The sequence below is a fragment of the Salvelinus namaycush genome, chromosome 18 (genome assembly GCF_016432855.1).
Source record: "Salvelinus namaycush isolate Seneca chromosome 18, SaNama_1.0, whole genome shotgun sequence".
Lineage (NCBI taxonomy): Eukaryota > Metazoa > Chordata > Actinopteri > Salmoniformes > Salmonidae > Salvelinus > Salvelinus namaycush.
The window spans coordinates 29261944-29275617 of NC_052324.1; the positions used below are offsets into that span (position 1 = coordinate 29261944).

Sequence of the window (13674 nt, forward strand, 5' to 3'; positions counted from 1 at the left end):
AATAAAAGCCTGAAACTATGTCTAAAGGCTGTTGACACCTTAGGGAAGCCATAGAAAAAGTCTGGTTGATATCCCTTGATATGCATAGGAACAGAGAGGTCTCAAGAACAGGGGCACTTCCTGGTTGGATTTTCCTCAGTTTTTAGCCTGCAATATCAGTTCTGTTTAACTCACAGACAAAAATTTTACAGTTTTGGAAACTTCAGAGTGTTTTCTATCCTAATCTGACTATTATATGCATATTCTAGTTTCGGGGGCTGAGAAATAGGCAGTTTCAAAGGGGTATGCCTTTTTAGCCAAAAGCGAAAATATCGCCCCCTAGCCTTAAGAAGTTTTAAGCCTCCACGAAACACAGACCTTATTTGAAGTAGATCAAGACATTCTCTATGGAAGACATGAACGGTAAAATAACAAAGGACCCCCTTTCAAATTCAGCTGCAAGTTATTACAGGAATTATAACTCGTCGACTATTTCTCTCTAAACCATATACCTTTGACTAATCCAGAAACTATCACCTCGAAAACAAAACGTTTATTCCGTTTCGTATTTTATCTAACGGATGGCATCCATGAGTCTAAATATTCCTGTTACATTGAACAACCTTCAATGTAGTCAAAATTACGTAGAAATCTGGCAAATTAGTTCGCAAAGAGCCAGGCGGCCCAAACTGTAGCATATACCCTGACTCTGCATGCAATGAACGCAAGAGAAATGACACAATTTCACCTGGTTAATATTGCCTGCTAACCTGGATTTCTTTTAGCTAAATATGCAGGTTTAAAAATATATACTTGTGTATTGATTTTAAGAAATGCATTGATGTTTATGGTTAGGTATACATTGGAGCAATGACAGTCATTGATTGATTGTTTTTTATAAGATAAGTTTAATGCTAGCTAGCAACTTACCTTAGCTTACTGCATTCGCTAACAGGTAGGCTCCTCGTGGAGTGCAATGTAATCAGGTGTTAGAGCATTGGACTAGTTAACTGTAAGGTTGCAAGATTGGATCCCCCGAGCTGACAAGGTTAAAAATCTGTCGTTCTGCCCCTGAACGAGGCAGAACGTTCCTAGGCCGTCATTGAAAATAAGAATGTGTTCTTAACTGACTTGCCTAGTTAAATAAAAATTAAATAAAGGTGTAAAAAAAATAAAAAAATAAATAATAATAATCGGCAAATCGGCGCCCAAAAATACCGATTCCCGATTGTTATGAAAACTTGAAAACGGCCCCGATGAATCGGCCATTCCGATTAATCGGTCGACCTCTAGTATGTACAGTATGGGTGTCTGAGCTGTATGTTATTTGATTATGTAGACCAGGGGTGTCAAACTCATTCCACGGAGGGCCTAGTGTCTGCAGGTTTTTGGTTTTTCCTTTCAATAAAGCCCTAGACAACCAGGTGTGGGGAGTTCCTAACTAATTAGTGATGTTAATTCATCAATCAAGTACAAGGGAGGAGCGAAAACCCGCAGACACTCGGCCCCCCGTGGAATGAGTTTGACACCTGTGATGTAGACAATCTGGAATTTTCATTACAGCAATATTTCTCATAAAAACTACAAGAGAAGATCTGGCGTGCATGTTAATGTTAGTTCTGTATGTGGAGTAAAGGGCAAGGTGTACTGCTCTGTTTTCAGCCAGCTGCAGCTTTGCTAGGTTATCTTTGCTGCACTTGACCATATTACCAGACAGTAATCAAGATAGGACAAGACCAGAGCCTGAACAACTAGTACACTTTATTTTTGTGTCAAAAGCATAATATCATTTATACCGAACATACTCCTCATCTTCACAACAACTTTGTCAATATGACTTGATCATGATAATTGACCTAGGAGTTTAGCTTCCTCAACTTGCTCAATGGTCACACCCTTTATACACAACTCCAGTTGAGATTTCGGTCTTAGAATGTTTTGAACCAAATACAATGCTTTTAGTGTATTTAAGACCTGTCTATTATTCATCACCCATTCTGATGCTGACTGTAACTTCTTATGTTGCTGACATGTAGTGTGTTGAATCATCCTCATACATAGTCATTCTAGCTCCGTGTAAGACCAGTGGCAAATCATTTGTAAAAATAGAGAAGATTAATGGCCCAAGGCAACTACCCTAAGGGACACCGCACTGTACATATCTGATGTTAGAGAAGCTTCCATTGATGAACTCTCTCTGGGTTCTATTGGATAAGTAACCCTCCAACCATGAGATGTAGGTGATGTAAAGCCAAAGCAAGTGAGATTCTTTCAATAACAATTTATAATTAATAACATCAAAGGCTGCACTGAAATCTAACAATACAGCTCCAACTATCATCTTATTTTACATTTCCTTTAACCAATCATCAGGCATCTGAGTCAGTGCAGTACAAGTTGAGTGCCCTTATCTATATGCAAGTTCGTACTTAACTTGTTTTCTGGAAATTAGCGTTGTATTTGGTCAAACACAATTTTATCCATCAGTTTACTAAGACCAGGCAGCCAACTGATTGGGCGGCTGTTAGAGCCAGTAAAGGGTGCTGTACTATTTCTCGGCAGTGGAATTACTTTAGCTTCCTTCCACGCCTGTGGACACACTCCTTTAGGCTTTGGTTTAAGCTTTAGCAAATAGGGATGGCAATACAGTCTGCTACCATTCTCAATGGTTTCACATCAAGGTTGTCTATATCGGGTGGCTTATCATTATTGCTGGATAACAATAGTGTTTTCACATTCTCCCACACGAACTTGACAATTCCAAACCACAATCCTTCTTTTTCATTATTAGATATTTTATGCAAAAATATGATGATTCACTGTTCAATAATGTAATTTAACTTCTAAGTTTTTCCACTTTTCTAGTGAAATAATAATTGAAATAATTGGCATTATTGAAAGGTTTTGTTATAAATGACCCATCAACTACAATGAGCGATGGAGATGAATGAGTTTTCTATCCATGATATCATTTAAAGTACTCAAGTCTTGTTCCATTGTGTTTTATATCAGTTATCTTGGTTTGGTAATATAATTTCTTATTTTTGTTAAGTTTAGTCACAAAATTTCTCAATTTACAATATGTCAACCAATCAGCTGAGCAGCCTGACTTGTTTGCCTTTTTTTTTTTTTGCATAATTTCTTTGAACCATAAAATGTTTTAATTCATAATCAATCCAGGGGGCTCTAACTGTTCTCACAGTTAATTTCTTAACAGGTGCATGCTTGTCAATGCATGAAATTAATAATTTTACAAATACTTCCAGTGCTGCATCTGGATTCACTTCCTCATACACATCAGACCAACATAAATTTTTTACATCTTCAACAAAAGATAACACAACCTTTTGGCACGTTGGCTTTCCTTGTTATTGCCACAATGTTATGGTCACTACAATGGGAACTGATATCACTTTGGAGAAAAGAAGATATAATCAATACAAGTGGATGTCACAGATCCAACACTATTGGTATACACTCTAATTGGTTGAGTGATAACCTGGGTTATATTGCAGGCATTAGTCACAGTAAGAAGATTCCTCTTGAGAGGAAAGCTAGTTGCTAACCAGTCCAGGTCACCCAGAAAATAGATCTCTGTTAACATCACACACACTATTAAGCATTGCAGACATTATCCAAATACTGACTGTTACCACTTGGTGGCCTATAGCAGCACACTAAAATTTGTGACTTTAGATGAGGCAGGTGAACTTGCAAACACAACACTTCAACAACATTTGACACAACAACATCCTCCTTTAAGCTTTATAGGAATATGGCTCTGAACATATACTGTACAGCAACACCTCCCTCATGGGCATTCCTGTCTTTTCTGTAGATGTTATATCCTTGTATTGCTACTGCTGTGACATCAAAGGAATTATCTAAGTGAGTTTCAGAGATGGCCAGTATATGAATGCTATCCGATGTAAGAAATGGTTCATGAAATCAATAACTTGCTAAGGCTACAAATATTAATATGAGCTATTCTTAGCCCTTTCCTGGGTAGCTTATCGGAGATGGACATAATATGGAGAAAAATGTATCAAATAAAAACATTGTTTGACTGATCTAGTCAGTCGTGCGCGCGAGATGTGATGTTAGTCTGAAGCCACCTACCAGAAAGCTTGGCTCTCTCACTCCTTCCAGGCTTTTGTAAGGGAGGGTGGACAATCAAATCAAATTCAAATCAAATGTATTTATATAGCCCTTCTTACATCAGCTGATATCTCAAAGTGCTGTACAGAAACCCAGCCTAAAACCCCAGACAGCAAGCAATGCAGGTGTAGAAGCACGGTGGCTAGGAAAAACTCCCCAGAAAGGCCAAAACCTAGGAAGAAACCCAGAGAGGAACCAGGCTATGAGGGGTGGCCAGTCCTCTTCTGGCTGTGCCGGGTGGAGATTATAACAGAACATGGCCAAGATGTTCAAATGTTCATAAATGACCAGCATGGTCAAATAATAATAATCACAGTAGTTGTCGAGGGTGCAACAAGTCAGCACCTCAGGAGTAAATGTCATTTGGCTTTTCATAGCCGATCATTAAAAGTATCTCTACCTCTCCTGCTGTCTCTAGAGAGTTGAAAACAGCAGGTCTGGGACAGGTAGCACGTCCGGTGAACAGGTCAGGGTTCCATAGCCGCAGGCAGAACAGTTGAAACTGGAGCAGCAGCACGGCCAGGTGGACTGGGGACAGCAAGGAGTCATCATGCCAGGTAGTCCTGAGGCATGGTCCTAGGGCTCAGGTCTTCCGAGAGAGAGAAAGAAAGAGAGAATTAGAGAGAGCATACTTAAATTCACACAGGACACCGGATAAGACAGGAGAAGTACTCCAGATATAACAAACTGACCCTAGCCCCCCGACACATAAACTACTGCAGCATAAATACTGGAGGCTGAGACAGGAGTGGTCAGGAGACACTGTGGCCCCATCTGATGATACCCCCGGACAGGGCCAAACAGGAAGGATATAACCCCACCCACTTTGCCAAAGCACAGCCCTCGCACCACTAGAGGGATATCACCAACCACCAACCATCCTGAGACAAGGCCGAGTATAGCCACAAAGATCTCCGCCACGGCACAACCCAACCCAATGAACTTGTCATAGCAAATGTAAGCAATGTCCCCACGCTCTCTTTAAAGTAAGCTAATAATGTCCCAAGTATCCTACTAGGCAGGTTTCTGATTCGTTGTGATTTTTAAGAATGCATGCCAAAAAGATCCTATCATGTTGATAATGGTTTTCTGTTTTCTTATGAATCTCTTAATTCATAAGAACACAGAGTGAGAACTATATCCAGTCCAAGATGATTACAGCAGATGATTCCCACCCTCTCATTACTGGGGTTTGTGCATCAGGCTGTAACTGTGTTTTTGTTTCCATCTGCAGCCATTCAGGACGATGAGAGGCTCTCGGCGGAGGAGATGGATGAGAGGAGACGACAGAACATTGCCTACGAGTACCTCTGTCACCTGGAGGAGGCCAAACGGTAAGAGAGGAGGAGTCGTGGAGCGTAGGGAGCAACAAAATGGCGGCGGAGAAGAAGGCAGACGTTTTACGTGCCCCCAACCGATTGTTTTTTGTTCATTTATTTTTATTTTTTTCTGGACAACAGGACTGTGATTACTCACCACGGACTGACAGAATCCTTTTTTTCCTTTAATGAGTCTGACGAGCCCGACATGAACAATGTACTGCTTTCTTGGGAACAGGCACAGATCCCCGTGATTTGCGGGAAGAGGAGGCAGAGAAAAAGGGGCCAGAGGGCGGGCTACTTTCTGAGAATTCGTAGGCGATCGAATAAACCCCCACTTCCTTCCATTCTGCTAGCAAACGTGCAATCTTTGGACAATAAAATAGATGACTTACACAGAAGATTAAACTAACAACGGGACATTCAAAACTGTAATATCTTATGCTACACGGAGTCGTGGCTGAACAACGACACTCAACATACAGCTGGCTGGTTGTACGCTGCACCGGCAGGATAGAACAGTGGTGTCTGGTAAGACAAGGGGCGGCAGACTATTTATTTTTGTAAATATCAGCTGGTGCACGATATCTAAGGAAGTCTCGAGCTATTGCTCGCCTGAGGTAGAGTATCTCATGATAAGCTGTAGACCACACTATCTACCTAGAGAGTTTTCATCTGTATTTTTCGTAGCTGTTTACATACCACCACAGTCAGAAGCTGGCACTAAGACGGCATTGAATGAGCTGTATTCTGCCATAAACAAACAAGAAAACGCTCACCCAGAGGCAGCGCTCCTAGTAGCCGGGACTTTAATGCAGGGAAACTGAAATCCGTTTTTACCAAATTTCTATCAGCATGTTAAACGTGAAACCAGAGGAAAAAATCTCTGGACCACCTTTACTCAACACACAGAGACGCACACAAAGCTCTCCCTCACCCTCCATTTGGCAAATCTGACCATAATTCTATCCTCCTGATTCCTGCTTACAAGCTAAAATTAAAGCAGGAAGCACCAGTGACTAGATCAATAAAAAAGTGGTCAGATGAAGCAGATGCTAAGCTAGAGGACTGTTTTTATAGCACAGACTGGAATATGTTCCAGGATTCCTCCAATGGCGTTGAGTACACCAGATCAGTCATTGGCTTTATCAATAAGTGCATCGACGACATCGTCCCCTCAGTGACCGTACGTACATACTCCAATCAGAAGCCATGGATTACAGGCAACATCCACACTGAGCTAAAGGCTAGACCTGCCGCTTTCAAGGAGCGGGACTCAAACCTGGAAGCTTATAAGAAATTCCGCTATGCCCTCCGACGAACCATCAAATAGGCAAAGCATCGAATCGTACTACACCAGCTCTGACGCTCATCAGATATGGCAGGGCTTGCAAACCATTATAGACTACAAAGGGAAGCACAGCCGAGAGCTGCCCAATGACACGAGCCTACCAGACAAGCTAAACTACTTTTATGCTCACTTCGAGGCAAATAACACTGTAACATGCACGAGAGCACCAGCTGTTCCGGAAGACTGTGTGATCATGCTTTCCGCAGCCGATGTTTATATAAAACCTTTAAACAGGTCAACATTCACAAGGTCGCAGGGCCAGATTACCAGGACGTGTACTGCGAGCATGCGCTGACCAACTGGTAAGTGTCTTCACTGAATACCAACATGTTTTAAGCATACCACCATAGTACCTGTGGCCAAGAACACTAAGGTAACCTGCCTAAATGACTACCGACCCATGGCACTCACGTCTGTAGCCATGAAGTGCTTTGAAAGGCTGGTCATGGCTCACATCAGCACCATTATCCCAGAAACCCTAGATCCACTCCAATTTGCATACCACTCCAACAGATCCACAGATGATGCTATCTCTATTGCACTCCACACTGCCCTTTCCCACCTGGAATAAAGGAACACCTACGTGAGAATGCTATTCATTGACTACAGCTCAGCGTTCAACACCATTGTGCCCTCGAAGCTCATCAATAAGCCAAGGACCCTGGGACTAAACACTTCCCTCTGCAACTGGATCCGGGACCACGACAAAACCTATTCCCCCTCAGGAGACTGACAAGATTTGGCATGGGTCCTCAGATCCTCAAAAGGTTCTACAGCTGCACCATCGAGAGCATCCTGACTGGTTGCATCCCTGCCTGGTATGGCAACTGCTCGGCCTCCAAACGCAAGGCACTACAGAGGGTAGTGCGTATGGCCCAGTACATCACTGGGGCCAAGCTTCCTGCCATCCAGGACCTCTATACCAGGTGGTGTCAGACGAAGGCCCTAAAATTGTCAAAGACTCCAGCCACCCTAGTCATAGACTGTTCTCTCTGCTACCGCACGGCAAGCAGTACCAGAGCACCAAGTCTAGGTCCAAGAAGCTTCTAAACAGATTTTACCCCCAAGCCATAAGACTCCTGAACATCTAATCAAATGGCTACCCAGACTATTTGCATTGCTTCTCTCCCTCTTTTACACTGCTGGTACGCTCTGTTGTTGTCATCTATGCATAGTCACTTTAATAACCTTACCTTCATATACATATTACCTCGACTAACCGGTGCCCCCGCACATTGACTCTATATACAGGGAGTTACTGGTACAGTCTCGCTATTGTTATTTTACTGCTGCTCTTTAATTACTTGTTACTTTTATTTATTCTTATCTGTATTTTTTTAAAACTTGTTGGTTAGGGGCTCGTAAGTAATCATTTCACTGTAAGGTCTACACCTGTTGTATTCGGCGCATGTGACTAATACAATTTGATTTCAAAGAGAAGATGAGGGAGGAGCAGAGAACAGAGAGAGGAGGATGATATGAGTGGAGTGATGAGAAGACCATACAGTAAGAGGAGAAATGGATGGAAGGAGGGGTAAGAGCGGTGTAGTAGGAAGAGGGAGCATTAGGAGCAGAGCGATTTTGGTGCTGTAGATTAAGATATCGTGAGTGCTTTTTGGCTCGCACGTGTGCTGTCATCAGATGACGGCTGGCTGTAAGCTGCGGCTCGTTGAAGTGTTTGAGATGGAGTGTGGGAGAAGCTAGATTAGCTCTCCTGCTGACAGCTACTCACGCTGCTTGAAATCATGTAACCTAACAGCTCAAACTGGGACTAAGGGAGAATGAAACTCATGAAGTTCATGTTAGCTTATACACTAACACTTTAAACCCCACAATGTCTCTGACATGGGGCCAACAAAGTCGTTTTAAAGTTTAGTGTAAAGAATTTTTAATACAGTTATTTTAACATTGTTTTATCAAAACCAATCACAACTTATTTTTTATTAACCAATGTAATCTTCCTGAGAGTTCTGAGTGTGCCGTGCCTGACACTGAACCACTTCCTGTCGTCTGTATGAAGGCACCCAACGGAACAGGAAGCCTCTCCTCTCGTGTTCTCACATGTTGTTTTTGGGACTGCCCACCACACCACACCTCTGCAAGCAACCCAGAATAATTACACCAAAACTTAATCTGCTATAGCTGTACCATGGTGACATCACCAGTCAGCAGGTGGTTTAAACACTTCTAGCCTGTATGTGTTGAGGTCAGAGTTTGCTGTGCACTGGTATGACTCTGCATTGACTCCCCTGATGAGATGTTGTATTAAAGTTTGACTGCAGCACGTGGACTTTGATTTAGTAGAGAACAGAGACTTGATAGTGGGATAATTTATGACAGGGATCATCAACTAGATTCAGCTGTGGGACTTTTTTTTCTTTTTCTTGAGCGGATGGTCGGGGGCCGGAACATAATTACAAATAATTTGTAGACTGCAAATTCAATGCAAGAAGCCCAAACAGATATGTTTGACTAAAACATAATAATTTCAAACCTTGCTTACATTTGTACATGATCAAGTCTTGTCTCTCTATTATGCGTGGGAATACTTGGGAACAAATTTCTTAAATTAAAATTGATTTTTTGGTGTTTTTTACAGTCTTATGGGCCAAATAAAACCAATTGAGGAACCCTGATTTAAGACCTTTTTGGTGTCATGGATCTCTGTCTGTTAAAGTGTAATAGGGATTCTGGTGACAAACTAGCACTCAGCAGCACCGCTGACTTCCCATCTCTCTCCTCCGTCGCTGGTGAAGCCTCTATTCTGGGAAACTTGTCATCTGGGATTAGGATTATGGTGCTGGCTGCTAATTAGGCTATTAGTGAATATTAGTGACTGAGTCAGGCAGTGCGATTAGGACCCGTCTAACCCTGCTCTGCTCTGCTTCCACTCTGGGGTCAGGAGTCACAGGCACAGGGCAGGCATGCAGCCCCAGTCTAGTCGGCCCTTCAACAGCTCCCGGGAGAATGGCTTGATTGGAACATCTAAACCATGCTGCTTTTGTCTTCTCTGGTAAATGGGGTTAATGCACTCTGAGTGTCTGTCTGGACTTTATTTCTTAATTTGCATTGATAATACACCTGTGGTTTACAGGTATGATATGGTAACACACTGGTAGCTCACAAGTCACAGCCTTAACAAAAAACAAAATGTAGGCCTACCTTCGTTTTAACCAAACTGTAGTGCAGTGACAGGCCTTGACACTTTGATAGGCTCATAGGCGGACTTTGTACCTGTAGTACTGAGTAAACAGTATGTCAGCTTGCTCATGTTTTTTGATAGGGTGTCATTTTTGGAAGTTACATTTTTACCCTTACTACCCTTCTTCATTTTTACATTTTTTAAAAATGTTACCTTTATTTAACTAGGCAAGTCAGTTATTTTCAATGACGGCCTAGGAACAGTGGGAACTAATTACGTTTTAGTTCCAGTTTTACAAGTGGGGCAAAATGTTATTTACCATTTGTCTGGTCTTTTATCATTTAGTTAGTCGAAACAACTTAGCTCCATGCTCCTGTAAGTTAAGTTATCTGATCAAACATGCAAAAATAACCTTAGTGTCACTAGTATCACACAATCTCATAACATGTGATCTCTCAAAGGCAGGCTTACTGTGCGCATAGTAGAGTAACACAACGGGTACAAATGGTGTTACTGTATATGGGTCTGTCTATAAATAATGGAGTAAATGTGGTTTGAAACAAAAATAAAGAAGATTTTCATGCAGTTCCATATGAAAATGTACCCATAACTCCACCTATACAACAACGTAGGTCTAGGACTATACATCCTTTTAGCAGGATTTATACAGACATTGGAATGTCAAATTCAAGGACTTTCAGGGTCTTTTTCAAGCACTTAATTGTAATTTTCAAGGCCCTCAATGTGTAGTACAATTTGTGTATTGATATATTTGTACATATAGGGTCTAATATAGAACCCTACCCCTCCCTGCAAAAAGCATGCAAAAAGTGTCAAACAAGTAGGCCATTACCACTTTTAAAGGATAATAAGAAAAAGTATGCCTTGCCAGTGCACTGAAATTCAAATGATTACATTCAAAAATATGTGACAATAATGTGGACATTGCCTGACTAATTAGATTTGATGCATTCATTGCCATTTATCTGTAGCCTATGTGGCCGACGCAGGCACACAATAAAACCATGAATAGTTGTAGCATTAATCTCACCATTTGAATCTCGCGATCACTGTTTTTATAATTAGAAAGTGACCAAAAAACAGTTATCTTTTTTAATGGAAGAGTTTGTATGGACATCCAAGTTGAAGCCAACATTAGATGTTGTTGTCCTCATAATAACCGCACTTGGTTTTACCGCAACACCTTTCAATTGAAGCAGCGGGAAACAAACAAAAGTGGCCACATCTCTCACAAAAACGGATAAAAAATTAAACCACAGATAATTATAAGGGAGCAGGAGAACTTATCAATAAATTGGCTACAATAGTTACATGGACTTTTCTACACAATTGGGTCTATCCTACACAATTGCGCACAGTAGACTTGGTGTCCAATCCGACGCACAAAAACATATGAAAACATGAACACATTACCTTGATGCTTTCTCTGTTAAATCTAATGAGACCCTGCTGTAAGTCAAGCAGACAACAGATAATCAACATCAATTCGCTAAAGATATTAGATCCAATGTGGATCCATACACAACTGTCTTCACTGGCGTAACGAATGAGACACAAACCTTCTGGACATTCCTCGTGAACACCTTTTTTCAAGCTCTTTAGCACATGCGATGCAACATCACAACAGTTGTTCGTTACTTGACTGTCATTAGGAAAATTCCGGACGCGTCCCACCTGGCCAACATCCGGTGAAATTGCAGAGCAAAATACAGAAATACACATAATAGGCATTCATAAAATATACAAGTGTTATACATCGGCTTAAAGATGAACTTCTTGTTAATCCAGCCGCTGTGTCAGATTTCAAAAAGGCTTTACGGCGAAAGCATACCATGCGATTATCTGAGGACAACGCCCCATGTAAAAAAGCATACAAACATTTACCAGCCAAGTAGAGGAGTCACTAAAGTCAGAAATAACGATAAAATGAATCACTTACCTTTGATGATCTTCATATGGTTGCACTCACAAGACTCCCAGTTACACAGTAAATGTTTGTTTTGTTCGATAAAGTCCCTCTTTATGTCCCAAAAACTCACACTCACACTTTTGTCTGCGTGTTTTGTTCAGTAATCCAATGGCTCCAAGGCGGTCACAACAGGCAGACGATTACATACTAAAAGTACTGGTAAAGTTTGTCGAAGCATGTCAAATGATGTTTATAATAATTAATAATCTCCCGGGTGGCGCAGTGGTCAAGGGCACTGCATCGCAGTGCTAGCTGCGCCACCAGAGTCTCTGGGTTCGCGCCCAGGCTGGGCTGGGTTCGCGCCCAGGCTCTGTCGCAGCCGGCCGCAACCGGGAGGTCCGTGGGGCGACGCACAATTGGCATAGCGTCGTCCGGGTTAGGGAGGGTTTGGCCGGTAGGGATATCCTTGTCTCAGTATGTAAAATGTAATAAAATGTATGCACTCTACTGTAAGTCGCTCTGGATAAGAGCGTCTGCTAAATGACTAAAATGTAAATGTATAATTAATCCTCAGGTTGTTTATTGTCTTTATAATCAATATTGCAACCGGACAATACTGTTTTCAATAGAAAGGAAAAATAACAAACGGCGTGCTGACGGGAGCGCGCCCAAATCAGGTCTGCATACTTCCTCTGTCCTCTGACCAAAATGGCTTTTAACTCGTCGTTTTTTTCAAAATAAAAGCCTGAAACCATGTCTAAAGACTGTTGACAGCTAGTGGAAGCCTTAGGAACTGCAATCTGATTCCTAACCCATTGGATTCTCTATAGGCATTGAGTTGAAAAACAGCCACATGAAAATAATTCCACTTCCTGGATGGATTTTTCTCAGGTTTTCGCCTGCCATATCAGTTCTGTTATACTCACAGACATTATTCTAACAGTTTTGGAAACTTTAGAGTGTTTTCTATCCACATCTACCAATTATATGCATATCCTAGCTTCTGGGCCTGAGTAACAGGCCGTTTACTTTGGGCACGCTTTTCATCCGGAGGTGAAAATACTGCCCCCTACCCAAGAGAGGTTAACTGATTCCATATGTGTTATTTCATAGTTGTAATGTCTTCACTATTATTCTACAATGTAGAAAATAGTAAAAATAAAGAAAAACCCTGGAATGAGTAGGTGTGGCCATGAACTGGTACTTGCTTAATTCATTTGATTAATATTATGGTGTTGCTATTCCAAGGAAAACAAAATTCCCTCTGGGTTTCCGTTAGGATGGAACGGAAAATATGGCGCTGTACAACGTGATGGTCGGGAGTACAGTACTGGGCTGTTTAGCTAAAGAATTCAGTGTCCTGCGGCACACGGGAGACCGGGGTTAAATTCTCTGACGGGGAGGAAAGGAGTAGGCTGTCCTTGTAAATAATAATTTGTTTTTAACTGACTTGCCTAGTTAAATAAAAGTTTACACTAAGAGCATAACATTTCTACACCATAATTTTCTAATTCTAGTCTAACTAATACCCAAATGGAGATTCAGTGAAAATAAAATCTTATTGATTTATCAAGACCAGTCCCCATGCTTGTCTCAGAGCAGCGCAAAAAAGTCCTAAAATAGTGGTAGGCTATTGATTCAAATCTTATTGCTTCTAACTTCAATATGCTCTTTAAATAAATAAGACCTACACCACTTTTAACAGCACATTACTCAACACTAGTGAGACTCATGTCGCCTATGGTAGGCCTACAGTATATCGAAAAATATGACGTGACTCTCCGCCAATATAGAG

The 13674-nt window shown here is 41.5% G+C and overlaps 1 protein-coding gene across 3 annotated transcripts in view; it reads left to right on the plus strand.

Annotated features, from left to right (window-relative positions):
* LOC120063334 (ras GTPase-activating-like protein IQGAP1) overlaps positions 1–13674 on the plus strand; it is an 85539-nt gene that overhangs the window by 10830 nt on the left and 61035 nt on the right. For all 3 annotated transcript variants that reach the window (XM_039013660.1, XM_039013658.1, XM_039013659.1), the window contains exon 2: positions 5372–5471. In XM_039013660.1, coding sequence (XP_038869588.1) covers positions 5372–5471 — 100 coding nt within the window. The remainder of the gene's footprint in view (positions 1–5371; positions 5472–13674) is intronic.